General features: G+C 39.7%; 1 protein-coding gene across 12 annotated transcripts in view; it reads left to right on the forward strand.

Annotated features, from left to right (window-relative positions):
• The window catches only part of myo3b (myosin IIIB), a 95,760-nt gene that overhangs the window by 1,163 nt on the left and 82,045 nt on the right, over nt 1–12,552 (forward strand). For 7 of the 12 annotated variants that reach the window (XR_009791098.1, XR_009791097.1, XR_009791099.1 and 4 more), the window contains exons 3-9: nt 5,498–5,681; nt 6,493–6,513; nt 7,812–7,946; nt 8,100–8,204; nt 8,390–8,489; nt 10,283–10,359; nt 11,947–12,092. Coding sequence is in view for 9 of the 12 variants with exons in the window: in XM_061792212.1 (XP_061648196.1) it covers nt 5,498–5,681; nt 6,493–6,513; nt 7,812–7,946; nt 8,100–8,204; nt 8,390–8,489; nt 10,283–10,359; nt 11,947–12,092 (768 nt within the window). In the remaining 3 variants the exon portion in view is untranslated. Of the gene's footprint in view, nt 1–4,298; nt 4,441–5,497; nt 5,682–6,492; nt 6,514–7,811; nt 7,947–8,099; nt 8,205–8,389; nt 8,490–8,533; nt 10,360–11,946; nt 12,093–12,552 lie in introns of those variants that run through there. The other 5 variants (XM_061792207.1, XM_061792209.1, XM_061792206.1 and 2 more) reach the window with 4 other exon arrangements.

Consider the following 12,552-nt stretch of genomic DNA (forward strand, 5'->3'; position numbering starts at 1 on the left):
CCAGTTTATAAAGTGGTGTTCCTATAAGGCCTTAAAAAGAGAGAGGTAGCGAGAGCAAGGGTGATTGTTGGAAGCAGAAAATGTCATGACTCAACCTGAACCTGGCGATCATGTGCACTCACCGGCCACATCATTATATCACCTGCCAGGAAGGTCCAAGTCAAGAGCTGTGTCAAAAATAATGCCTTTACAAAGATGCTAATTCTCTTTTTTGAGTGACACTGTCACAGAGTATCTAATTATTATTAAGGCTAAATAAGGTACAGTATACTCACCACTGTGACCAAGACAACCATTTTTTTTAACAGTTTAATTTCTGTCCCCACAAATATTGACTAATAAACTGAAACGTGGGGCTGTATTGGGCTCTTGCAGGAATGATACAGGAAGGTAAACAATGAAGGGTAACTTGAGCTCGACCATGTGGGGTCACCGGTGTCCAGTTCTCTATCAACTGCTTCTGACTTTTCCCTCTCAACAATTTCTCTTTACTGCTGGTACAATTTCACAGACAGCAGCTATGCAAAAAAAAAAAAAAAGTCCAATCTCTACTCAAATTAAATGGTTGACGTCACTGTTCTAGTACACTGACAAATTTAGACAAGCGCTGTTGGATTCCAGAGAGCTAAATGATACATTGTCATTTTTGCTTGTATAGGTTATTGATCATCCAATGCCTTTAATCAGCCGGAAGTGTATGCATACTGTACTGTATGTAGCAACAGTATATTGTCCATACCCTACTATATCTGTACTGTATCGTAATGTAAACAGCAATGCATGATAGAAAAATATCTTTTGAGTAAATTCTGCAGAAGCATTTTCCATCTGGTGTAAATATCTAGTGTAAGTCTCCTGGTCGTAGAAGCCTTTCGGTGTTGTGACCTGTTTTCCAAATGGAACAATTTCTTTACATCTGTGTAATCTGATGAGATTAGTAACAATACTACTACTAATGACAAAATGTATACAGAATCAATAATAATTAATAATAATAATGTATTTATTATTATTAATTTAAAGATGTTTTTTTAATTATGATTTAGTTATTTTAATATAATGTATAACTGCACTGCATCATACTGAGCTGTGTCTAATAATTTGGCAGCCTTTTTCTATACTACATTTACATCTCATGACGTAACACAATGTTTTTTTTTTTTTCAAATATTCTGACTAATAACTAATATAGTTTTATAGTTGGGTCATAATCATATAATTTGATTAATAATGGTAACGACATGGCCCACTGAATAAAATAAAATAAGAAATCTGTGAATTATGCGTATTTGAATTATTGGCCGTTCTTATTCATCAAAAGAGCAGGATTGTTTCTAAGAAAAACAAAAGGAATTCTAAAGTAATATTTTTCAAACTTTTAATGCCCGAATGTCTTTACAGTTAACTGTCTGAAATGAAGTTTCATGATTTGCAACATATTTTCTGAAGATGCTAATTACATTTTTTGGATAGATAGGATTTTTATTCCTATTACTTAATATGCCTTTTTCCATGAGAACTAACACAAATGCATTCACGCAGTAGCAGACAGCAAAATAAATGGTCATATTTCTGAGATATGACTAAATATGTATCTGTAAAAGTGTTGGAACTATTGCATGTCTTTACCGTTATTACAACTGAATAAAGACAATGGGTTTAATGAGTAAGTCAGGATCATTTATGCACAAGTTTGAAGGGCAACACACCTAAATTGTGCAACTCACATAATTTTTATTAAGCTGTTTGTCTTTACCATTATGTACTTTTGTCTTTACTGTTATGCAAGAAGAGTATAGCTGTACTGTAGCCTATGTATTATTGTGGTTGTAGTTTGCAGTGGTGTAGACTTGCACTGAATCATACTGAGAAGCATTTCTAAACATTTTCTTCTTGTAACTGCATGAGATGAACTCTTGTATTAGATCTCATTAGAGAGAGGTGAAACTATAGTTCATCATTAACAAAACAAGCAATACATTTCAATATGTGTAATGAAATAGCAACCCCCAACAAAAGGGGGCTTTATTTACATGAGGTTGCCAGATCAGGAGGAGTCATATGTGACCTGGCAACTACCATCGACTTCCTAGTTACCTGCACGCAACCCGAGAGGCATCATATCAGCAGCCATTATGAGAGCATACACCTGCCACTTGAATATTTTAACTCTGCTGCAGATCAGGTCACAAATTGCCGGTGAATTATTCATCCCGATAGATTAGTATGAATTAGTCTGGATCATTTTGGAGTGGGACACTTTCACAGACGCAGGTATGTAGGACTTGTGTTTTTAATTATTCTAAGCTTTTGTGAGCATTTTCAGGAGTCCTTATGCAGGATCATAAATGACCTTTATAGAATCAGATGCTACGAGACACTGGTTGCTATACTTTAGAATGCATGATCTTTACCTCGAGTATTCGACATCTTTTGTTGACTCCCCGCAGATTAATGATGTTGTGGTGGAATTAGATGCAAAAGCAAAGCGTTTTAAGGTGAGCGATTAACTTTTTTTTTTTTTTTTTTTAGCGTTGATGGATAACTTGAGCAGAAGCGGGATTAGCAGGCAATTATTTGAATATGGGCTGCATCAATATGCGAGTTGTTGCTCCTTGAAGGACAGCATGAAGGATGTTTGTTGGATTGCTGCAGGTGGCGTATCTACACCGCCGTTCAGAGCTGAGTGTGAGTGGCCGATGAGGCTCTTGAGGGTTGATAACTGCTCCCATCAAACCGTCAGGGTCACGCCGCCTCTGCCAGATTGCCCACACAAACATCTCTCTCCATCATGTCTCTCGGGACTATATATTCCTGTATGGAATCACAACATGGCAGTCGCGTTTCACGATAAATCCTATCGTCTGAGGTTGTTCAGGGCCTCTTTGACCCTTCAAACTTGGCATCAGTGGTCAGACACAGATCAACACAACGGTGTGATTCATGCCGGTGCTCTTTACATGGCTGTTGCCCATAAATCATTCCCGCTGGCATCATCAAAAACAACGGTACTGACCTTTTATTGCGCCACGGACCGATTTCACATAAAGCAATATTTTGACGGACCAGCATGGAATCAAATAAAAACAAATGATAACCAATACATTTCACCATTACACTGAATGCAGTTATAATTAGTGGGAGACCTGCACTTGTTTCTCTTCAAAGAGCCGATGTTGCGGAACAATCCATGACCATCAGAATCTGTCTACATGTGTTGCTCCAATGTTTGTGTTCAAATATCCCTTGCTTAAAGGGTTATAACACCACGACTTTGGCGGACAAAGAACCTGCCTATTGGCGTTTTGCATTGAACAGACTTGTCTAGAGCAAAGCTATGTGGCTGTTTTAAATACACAGCCTAATTGTCTTTGTTTTCTGTATAGTTTGTCAGTAAACTTCAACTGAGTGACATTAAACAGCTTGACGCCTCTTTTTTTGAAGAATTGTTCTCAACTGGCGAAATTGCACCTTGTTGTGAAGTGAGTTAACTTTGTTTCACTTGCTCGCAAGTCAAAGCAAAAAAACGGCATCACTGTAGCGCGTAAGGCTTTTTGGGTCACTGCCATTTAAGAAAACCCTGCTTCACAAATAATAGATGTTGGAAATTGAAGCATGGTATTTGGTGCTTTTCTTTTAGTTTTTAAGGCTTCATTGTCTCATTTCCAAGCCTGTCACTCACATATTCACATGTAGGCTGGCGATAAACCCGTATTTTAACTAGTATTATTTCTTTTTGTTGAAGTTGTTGGCTGTTCTTATTATCTTTTGACCTTTTCCCCATTCCACAGAAGAATGAATTCTTGCTAGATTGTGAGCTTACCTTTTTACTACCGTATCATGTAACTAAGCAGTTTGAGTTTGCCTTCAGAGGCACATTTGGCTGTACCTGATCGAAAAACAAAAAAAAATAAAGAAAAAATGCCAATGGCTGGCAACAAGTCCAGTGTGTACACCGCCTATCGCCCAAAGTCAGCTGGGATAGTCTCCAGCTTACCCATGACCCTATTGAGGATAAGCACTATAGAAAATGGAAGGCTTGATAGATGAACTTTTTTCACACTCTGATGAGCCATAAAATATTTTTTGTTCAGTCTCTCTGCGTGGCCCGGCACTAAATATCCAGTGGTTGGGGACCGCTGATTTAGAAGACAGGCAACCTTCTCTTAAGAGCGTGTGCAATGAAAGTTTGCCACTCATTCACACCAGCGCATGTCAAGCTAATGCCGTCCAATCCAATTGATTTTGAGGGGATTGCCCTGTGGGGGAATGGGGAGGAGGGGAGACAGTGACGCATCTCAGTGGACAGCGCTGAGCTCGCCTCAGTCAAACACCGCTCGTTACTCTTGCTGGCTGCCGTGTGTGTTATGATCACGACGGTATGCTAATGTCGTAATTGTTCTCAGCACCAATGAGTCAGAAGAAAATAACATTTGCTATGTAAGTACTTTGACACCCCACTGTCCTCCTTACCTGTGTTGTTTTAGTGCCTTTTCCCTCTCCAGGCAGAGAGAGTTATTTGTCAGTGAAGTCTATGAGAAGGCCTCGTGGGAATAAATGTATTGTCCTGCTCTTTGTAACACTGGCAAGTCCCACCGGAAATACTTGATTGTTTTCATTGCCCGCTTTAGTTTCATGTCATGCTGCAACTGTAGATTATTTCCAGTCTGCAGTCCTTTCTGTAACATTGCACTATTTCTATAAACTGTTTGCGTCAAACAGAATGCATACGCGCGGTTGACTTTGATGTAGTGTATAAGCTGAAGGCAAGTTGACTTGGCTGCTTTTTTTTAAAAAGTGTAACTGTCAGATAAGTATAAAAAACTGTTAACTGCGCTAAATATTACAAGGTAAAAACAATGGATTGTGTATTTACCCCTTAACTTTGATATTGTGTGATGAACTTGCAGAGGGAGATTACTGCTAGTTGACTTTCCCCAGTGTATTCCGTCTTTATTTAATTATAACTATTGTTGCGTTATTGTCTCTTTAGTCATATTGTACTGAGCAGCCAGGTCGTGTGTATGATGTGTCATTTAGGCTAAAATAGAATTTTATCTCTCACACCGAGCCAAAAAACACTCACACTTGCCCAAAAAACTCACACTTACACCAAAAGATTTCTTGCACACCAAAAACTCTTTCACTGCCATCAAAAAAGTTACACATATACCAACAGACCTCTTCCTCTCTCTTATCCGCTCTCTCACATGCCAAAAAACCTCTCTCACACTCCTAAAGACTCCTCACAGTCTCGCCAAAAGTCTTCTCTCACACTTGCCAAAATACCTCTCTCACAAAACCTCTTACACTTTTGATGCGTGCATCATCTTCATCACATTTGTAATTCTCACTAGGTTCCATTAACAATTCTATTGTCATCGCTGGTATGCTGGTGGTGGCATCATAGATAAAAAGCCAAAGAAATCCGACGTTAGGGCTATTTGACTTTGGAGGATCCAGTTTTCTGTTCGTTTCTTCTTTTCCTGTCCTCCAGGCGGTCGTTGTATGGAGTATATCCCTACAAGTCCAGCATGATTGGCCTAGAGAACCTGGGAGATCCGTCGGATAACTGGGACATTGTGGAGACCATCGGGAAAGGAACGTATGGCAAAGTCTACAGGGTGACCAGCAAGAAGGATGGAAGTCAGGCGGCAGTCAAAGTGCTGGACCCCATCAACGTGAGTCCAACTGTTTACAGTGTTCCCTGGCTCTATCACGGTTCACCTGTTGCGGATTCAGTGGATTGTGGATTTTATAAAAACAAATAATTTCATATTCATATCATGCATAATTCACCATATCGCAGGATTTTGAGTGTATGCTGTAAGAAGAAAAAAAATTCCCGTGCATGCACATTTTTCCCTCTCCAAAATGAATCAAAAGTCAATAGAGCCATTATAAATAAGGATAAGGTCAATGAAAAAAATCCTTTCACATTGTAAAAATGTATACCGGTACTTAATGGTTGTGAAAATGGTGTACTTTTCATTCTAATATGATATGTAATGTCTAATGTCACAGATTTATGTAACGGTAAATTTTCTCCATTCACCCGCAAGAATGATCTCCTAATGGGCTCATTTTGATATAAAAGCCATAAGATCCAAAATATTGTGGATTTCATTCTGATATTTTCAGATGGGGAAGGGAGCATAATTAGAGATGTCCACATTGAGAAAATGGATAGGATGGGAGTAGTCGTAGTAGTAGTAGAAAATATCGATCTGTAATACTGCATGTGTGTATATATTCTGTGTGTATATATACAGTACATAGGTGTGTGTGTGGGGGGAGGGGGGGTGTACTGAAACATTGAACTGTTGCACCTGTGCATTCCAAAGTTTAGCGAAGGTCAAATTAAGGTTCCTTGTAAAGGTTACAGTTAATCCTTAAATAACACCCGAAAGTGGAATCTCGCTAGCGTTGTGTGAGTAGTGCATTTGACACGACTCTGCTCATACTGCATCTTTTGAAATTGCCTTATCTCAGCATTCAAGCCACACCAACAGAGTAAGTTGCCTGTAATCTTGATGCAGTTGTGCCCTCCACCATTGCTATACATTAACGTCTCTCCCTTTTAATTTATTTCCAGTTATGTTCTACTTCAGTATTACCTAAAAATGGTAGCTCCTGCTTTAGCTGTATCCTGTCTGTAAACGTGCTCATTTGTCTGTGTGATAAGGACTCCTTAGTGACTAGTTTAGATTTGAGGTGTTAGACTGAGTGGATGAAGCAATTGGGATGCAGCAGTCTCCTGTCTCATCCCTCTTTCTGCCATTATCACTCAGGCATCCAGAGAGGAGTTCTCTTGCCCTTCCATCCGCCTGACTTTCACTTTCATGCAAAAGTACCAGCAAACGTAGTTCAGCTCCCCATTTCTATGTATGTCCTTCTTTTTGGATTGCAGATTTGCACAAGAATTTAGTGGGAAAGTGGGAAATTGTACACAAGTTAGGTATTATATCACCTACAGTATATTAAGAAGATGGCCGACATGCCACACACTTGCTGCAATGAAAACATTGTATTAAGCTATAAAAAAAAATGGTCTGGGCAAAATGTGACCATAAAAAGGGTTGCTTTCTTTCCAGACCTTAAAGATGTCAGTATTGTACTATTTGTAGCACAGTTTGTTTGTACACAATCCTACTAATTCTCATGAGAACAGGTGCCCCTTTTCCACTGCACTCTACCTACTACTTTCAACACAGATTAATTTGCTTCGGACTCATTTCCACGATTTGAGGATGAGGTCAGCTGAGGTTCCAAACATGCTCAGTCGATAGCATTTGTGTGACTTAAACCACTGTCGGTCGCTGGTTGGGCGACCTGATTTGTTATGGCCGTTTCATTGTAAATATGAGGATACATGGCTAGAAATGACAAAAATAAAGACACGTCAACGCTACCCTTTTCGGTATATGTGCTACCTATTAATAATAATGATAATGATAATAATAATAATACCACCACTACTACTACCGCCGCTCCTAATGCAATACTACCGCTACTACTACTACTACTACTACCGAAGGTGCTACTACTGCAACTGCTGCTAGTACCACTTCCGCTACTGCTACCATTACTAGCACTAACTTATTCATATTGCGCCGAGAAGTTCATATCAGAGACCCTGGTTCTCATCCTTGTTATTGCTAATATTTGTTTTTTGTCAATTTCCTGCGGAACTATTTTGAAGTGGAAAACCAACGCGAGTATAGCAGTGGAAAAGCAGCATTTGATAATGAAACATAGCTGACGCATCCGTGCCTCAGTCCTTTTGTTTTGTTTTATGCTGTCATCATAAGGACGTGGATGAAGAGATCGAGGCAGAATACAACATCCTGAGGTCTCTGTCCAACCACCCCAATGTGGTGAAGTTTTACGGCATGTTTTACAAAAAGGAGAATTTATCGGGTGGACAGCTCTGGCTGGTACTGGAGGTACCAATTTATCAAAATACATCTTAAAAGCACTCAAAAGCATACATTTCCTTTCCTTAACACATCGTAGACGGTACATGCTTCTTCCATGTACGTTAATAGAGAGTATAGATGTGATACTGTATGTCACTGGATTCTCTGTCTCCGCCACAGCTCTGCAATGGTGGTTCGGTCACGGAACTCATCAAAGGGCTACTGATGAGAGGCCAACGACTGCAGGAGCCCGTTATAGCATACATCTTATACAGCGCCCTCCTGGTAAGCTGCTAATGTTCGCTAGGAGGTGGGATTCAACATGCAGGGAACACGCTGAGCGTTGATTGTGACAGGCTAGAATGAATGTTTGTGCTTGTCGGTGGCTCAGTTTGTTTTTGCTGTACATTGTGTACTCTAATCAGTGTCTGCGTGGATCATACATATTCTCTCTCCTCTCATTTTGAAAGGGCCTTCAGCATCTGCACAACAACCGGATTATCCATCGTGATGTCAAAGGCAATAACATCCTCTTGACGACAGAGGGAGGAGTCAAACTGGTTGACTTTGGTATTGTATTTATGGAGTTTCTCCTCCTGTAGTAGAAAGTTGGAGAGTAAGTTATCCTTTGTTTATTTTAAATAGAGTAGACAGCTCTGGGGGGGGGATGGAAATGAGATGACTGCAAAATTATCAGTTTCTCTGATTTTGCTATGTATGGGTTTATGTTTTGAGTAAAATAATGTTTTTTCTATAAACTACTGGCAACATAAAAAAAAATCAAAATACAAATAGTCATTTATGACAGTGATTCCCAATTTTTTTTGTAACATTTCCACAATTTTAGCATTAAAACTGAGCTTACTGTAAAAATCTAAAAATAAAAAAAATAGTTTCAATTATCATTCCATTAAAACATAAAAGTTAAGTTATACTTATAGGTTCAATTCAGCGGAAATGTAGTGAACAAATGTATGTACTGAACTGGATAAAAAAAAAAAAAAGTTTGACACTGAAACATTATGCACAGTTCAAACATTGAATTCAGTAATTCTCATATACCACTAGAGTGAGCCCGCATATCACACTTTGAGAATCATTGATTTTGTGTTTATTTGTAGGAAATGAAAAATGGTCAAAATACCATAGTAAAGGACCAGTGTTACTTTTCTCAATTTTTTTTCCAGAACTCTACATCTATTGTACTGTAAGTCAAATGCCGAAAAGGAGAATAAAAGCTTTTGGGGAGGAGGGGAGACAGTGGCGCATTTTCCATCAGGTTTTGCATCAGAATTTGTCTTTTTTTTTTGCTCGGCATATGCATTATATTTCCATCAATTTTCATGGAAATCGGTTAAGCAGATTCTGATGAATCCAACTAACTTGCAAGCAAACTATGTCACAAGGTTACTTTAGCAATGTGTTTATTATGTTGGTTGCAGATTGCAGAAGTGTAGGTCTGTCCCGATACCCTATTTACATACAGTAAACCACTGCAAATCTGCCTGTTCAAGGATTATTATTTTTTTTTTTTGGTGGGGGGATTCTCCATTATTTGCTGAAAAAACTCACCTATTTGATGTTTTTGGACTCGGGCCTAAACCATATCAAATAAAAATATTGGTTTGGCGCCATCTGGTGGTGTCTTGATCCCAAGCAACTATGTTGAACTGAGGGGGAGGAGCTTCGTTCAGTCAGGCCATAGCCTTGACTAATAGAAAAAGAGTGCTTTTCTGCCATCTTGTGGCATCTATAGGCAATTACAAACCTTTTTGGGTGGGCGTCAATTACTTCCAGTTTTTCACAATCAGTGAGTGGCAGGCCTTGCCTCCTATCCTGCGTCACTGTACAGGAGAAAGGCAATTTATTTGCACCTCTGAGTATGATGCAGTGCACTTGTAAACCACAAGACTGAACATATGGTATAATATCTTGTAATATGAAACATTTTGGATCTCAGATTGTAGTGGTGCACCAAATGCAGTGGGTGTGTAAATAAATCCCGAATTCAAATGTGTTGTAAGCGTCCCTTTGTCACCATGACGTCGTTCGATTTCATGGACCGTAGCCTTAACCTGAGGCTATTATTGCTCATTTAAATAGCATTATTTTGCATATTAAAAGAAAGCTGTTGTGCTAAATGACTCAAAATCCCTCAGGCATGTTTATATCCTCTGTGTCGTGGAGATGAAGTGGACTCACGCTGATAAAAATCTGTCCTACATAATTTGAAATGATCACAGTCCTTTGTTGTTACTGCTTGGCAGGCTGCCACGGTAAATCATATGCCGGCATTTATTGTTTAACTCGAGCATTTGTCTCAGTGCTTTTCAGTAAACATTCCACTGATGTGTATTTTTCAGGGGTATCAGCACAACTGACCAGCGCCCGACTGCGGAGGAACACATCTGTCGGGACCCCATTTTGGATGGCTCCTGAGGTCAGAGATGTTCCTTTTAAGCCCTAAAATGTCTGACATGAATTGTTACAAAGGCAGAGAAGTGAGAGGTTGAGCTATTTCTGTACAGCTCTCCCTTGTGTCATTATGTATTCCCCTCCACGGGAGCGGCTCTTGAGGTCGTCTCAAGGTTAATAGCTGGGAGACTGTGGCCCGCTAGTTTGTCGCTGGCAGAATGTCGCGCCGTGATGGGGCTGCAACAAAAGCTCCTCGGGGCAATTAGAATAAACTCAGCTGTGCAATGTAGTGTCAATTATAATTATTGACGGAGAAATTCGCTGAACTGGCTTGTCTCTAAGCCAGTAAATGCGCAGTTTGTCATTTCTGATGCTGTTGGGGTTTTCATCATAGTAATGAGAATATAGTTTGATGATCGATTGTCGTGGGATTCATGCGAGTTGTTGTTAAACGAGCTTCAATGTTGATAGCATGTTGTAGGACATTTAAAAGCAGCTTCGTGTTCGGATTACAACATCTAACTTAAAGCTCACTTTACCATTTACCATTAATAAGATAAGGCAATACAATTTTGTTACAGTACATGACAGCTTAGATCCCTCCTGTATCATTGGGTTCAGTTCAAAAGCTGCATGAATTAGTTATATTTCTATGCATTTGTGTTATTGATTTCAATACCCAATAAGGTTGAGATTTAAACAAAAACTAAAGCGTTTATTAGGTTTGTAAGCAATATGAAAAACTGCCGTGTGGCATAATGTTGACATCATTGATAAGTATCAATTACTTGATTATGAAACCCCATTTGGGAGTTATTTGTTGGAAGAAAAAAAAAGAATAGTAGTACATTAAAAAGCTAAAAATAATAATACAGTAAAATTACATTTCAATACTGCTGGAGCTATTATCCAAAACGCGTACACTGAGCTAAATATTAAACAGAAATCAGTATGATGGAGTGCAATAGTACCAAACAGTAATCTCTTTAAAATAATAACCGCAGGGGGATGGGGACCGAGCCCCGCTGCAAATACTGAGAGAGAGAGAGAGAGAGAGAAAAAAAATGACACCCCCCTCCAAGCACCATTGGAAGGTCCTCCTGTCAGTTCTTAGGTCCTTTGCACCAAGATGCCACAAGATGTCGCCAAAGCATAACTTTTATATTAGAAAGGGTGTTGGCCTAAGCACAAAAAACACAAATAGTTGTCTTTCCAGCAAATAACTGAGCATAGGTACAACACCACTCTACTACAAACTACAACCACCACAACAAAACATATTCATGTCCAATATAAACTCATACTGATATTTTACCAGTACGCTCTTTATCCTCACTAATTCAGCGTACTCGTAGAATGAGTCCACTGGTTGTGTAAAAATGTTCCTAGTAAGACAAAGTTCTTCTACTAGTGTGCCCTAATCATTCTACGAGTGCACTGAATAGCCTCACTAGTAAGGGCAAAAACTGGATACCAAAGATATTGGAAAAAAAATGCTCAAACAGCTTTCCATAGGTGTACCTAATGAAGTGTCTGGTGAGTTTAAAATAAATAGACTGCATAGTAATCTCGTGTAACTCCCGTATTTCTCCCTATAAACGCATGTTATCAGGTGATCGCCTGTGAACAGCAGTATGACTACTCGTATGACGCCCGCTGTGACGTGTGGTCGCTGGGGATCACCGCCATCGAGCTCGCGGATGGAGACCCCCCATTGGCTGAGATGCACCCAGTGAAAGCCCTCTTCAAGATCCCACGGTGAGCCCACTAGAGGGAGCCCCTGGCCTACAGCTGGAGGTGACACGCACACCCACGCACACACACACACACACAATAAAATGAAATTGTCAGAATAGGTGGGGAAAAAGAGCTGTGACTTACTTTCCTGCCCACCCCCCAAAAAAGGGTTTGTGTGGTCTAGTGGTTTGCAAATTTGCCTCACAGTCGAGGAGTACTGGGTTCGAATCTTGGCTCAGGTCTCGTTTGTTCTCCTTGTGCTTGTGTGGGTTTTCTCCCCGGCGTCTTCAGCAAAGAATATCAGGTTCATTAAAGACTCTAACTTGTCCATCCGTGTGAATGTGAATGATTTTTAATTAATTTTTTTGGTCTGAATGTGCCCTACGTTTGGCTGGCGACCAGTTCAGGGTACTGGTTTAGAATCCCACGTGTTATCATGTACAATATATACAGTACACTATGCACCAAAATATTTTCCCCA

The sequence above is a fragment of the Phyllopteryx taeniolatus genome, chromosome 12 (assembly GCF_024500385.1).
Source record: "Phyllopteryx taeniolatus isolate TA_2022b chromosome 12, UOR_Ptae_1.2, whole genome shotgun sequence".
Lineage (NCBI taxonomy): Eukaryota > Metazoa > Chordata > Actinopteri > Syngnathiformes > Syngnathidae > Phyllopteryx > Phyllopteryx taeniolatus.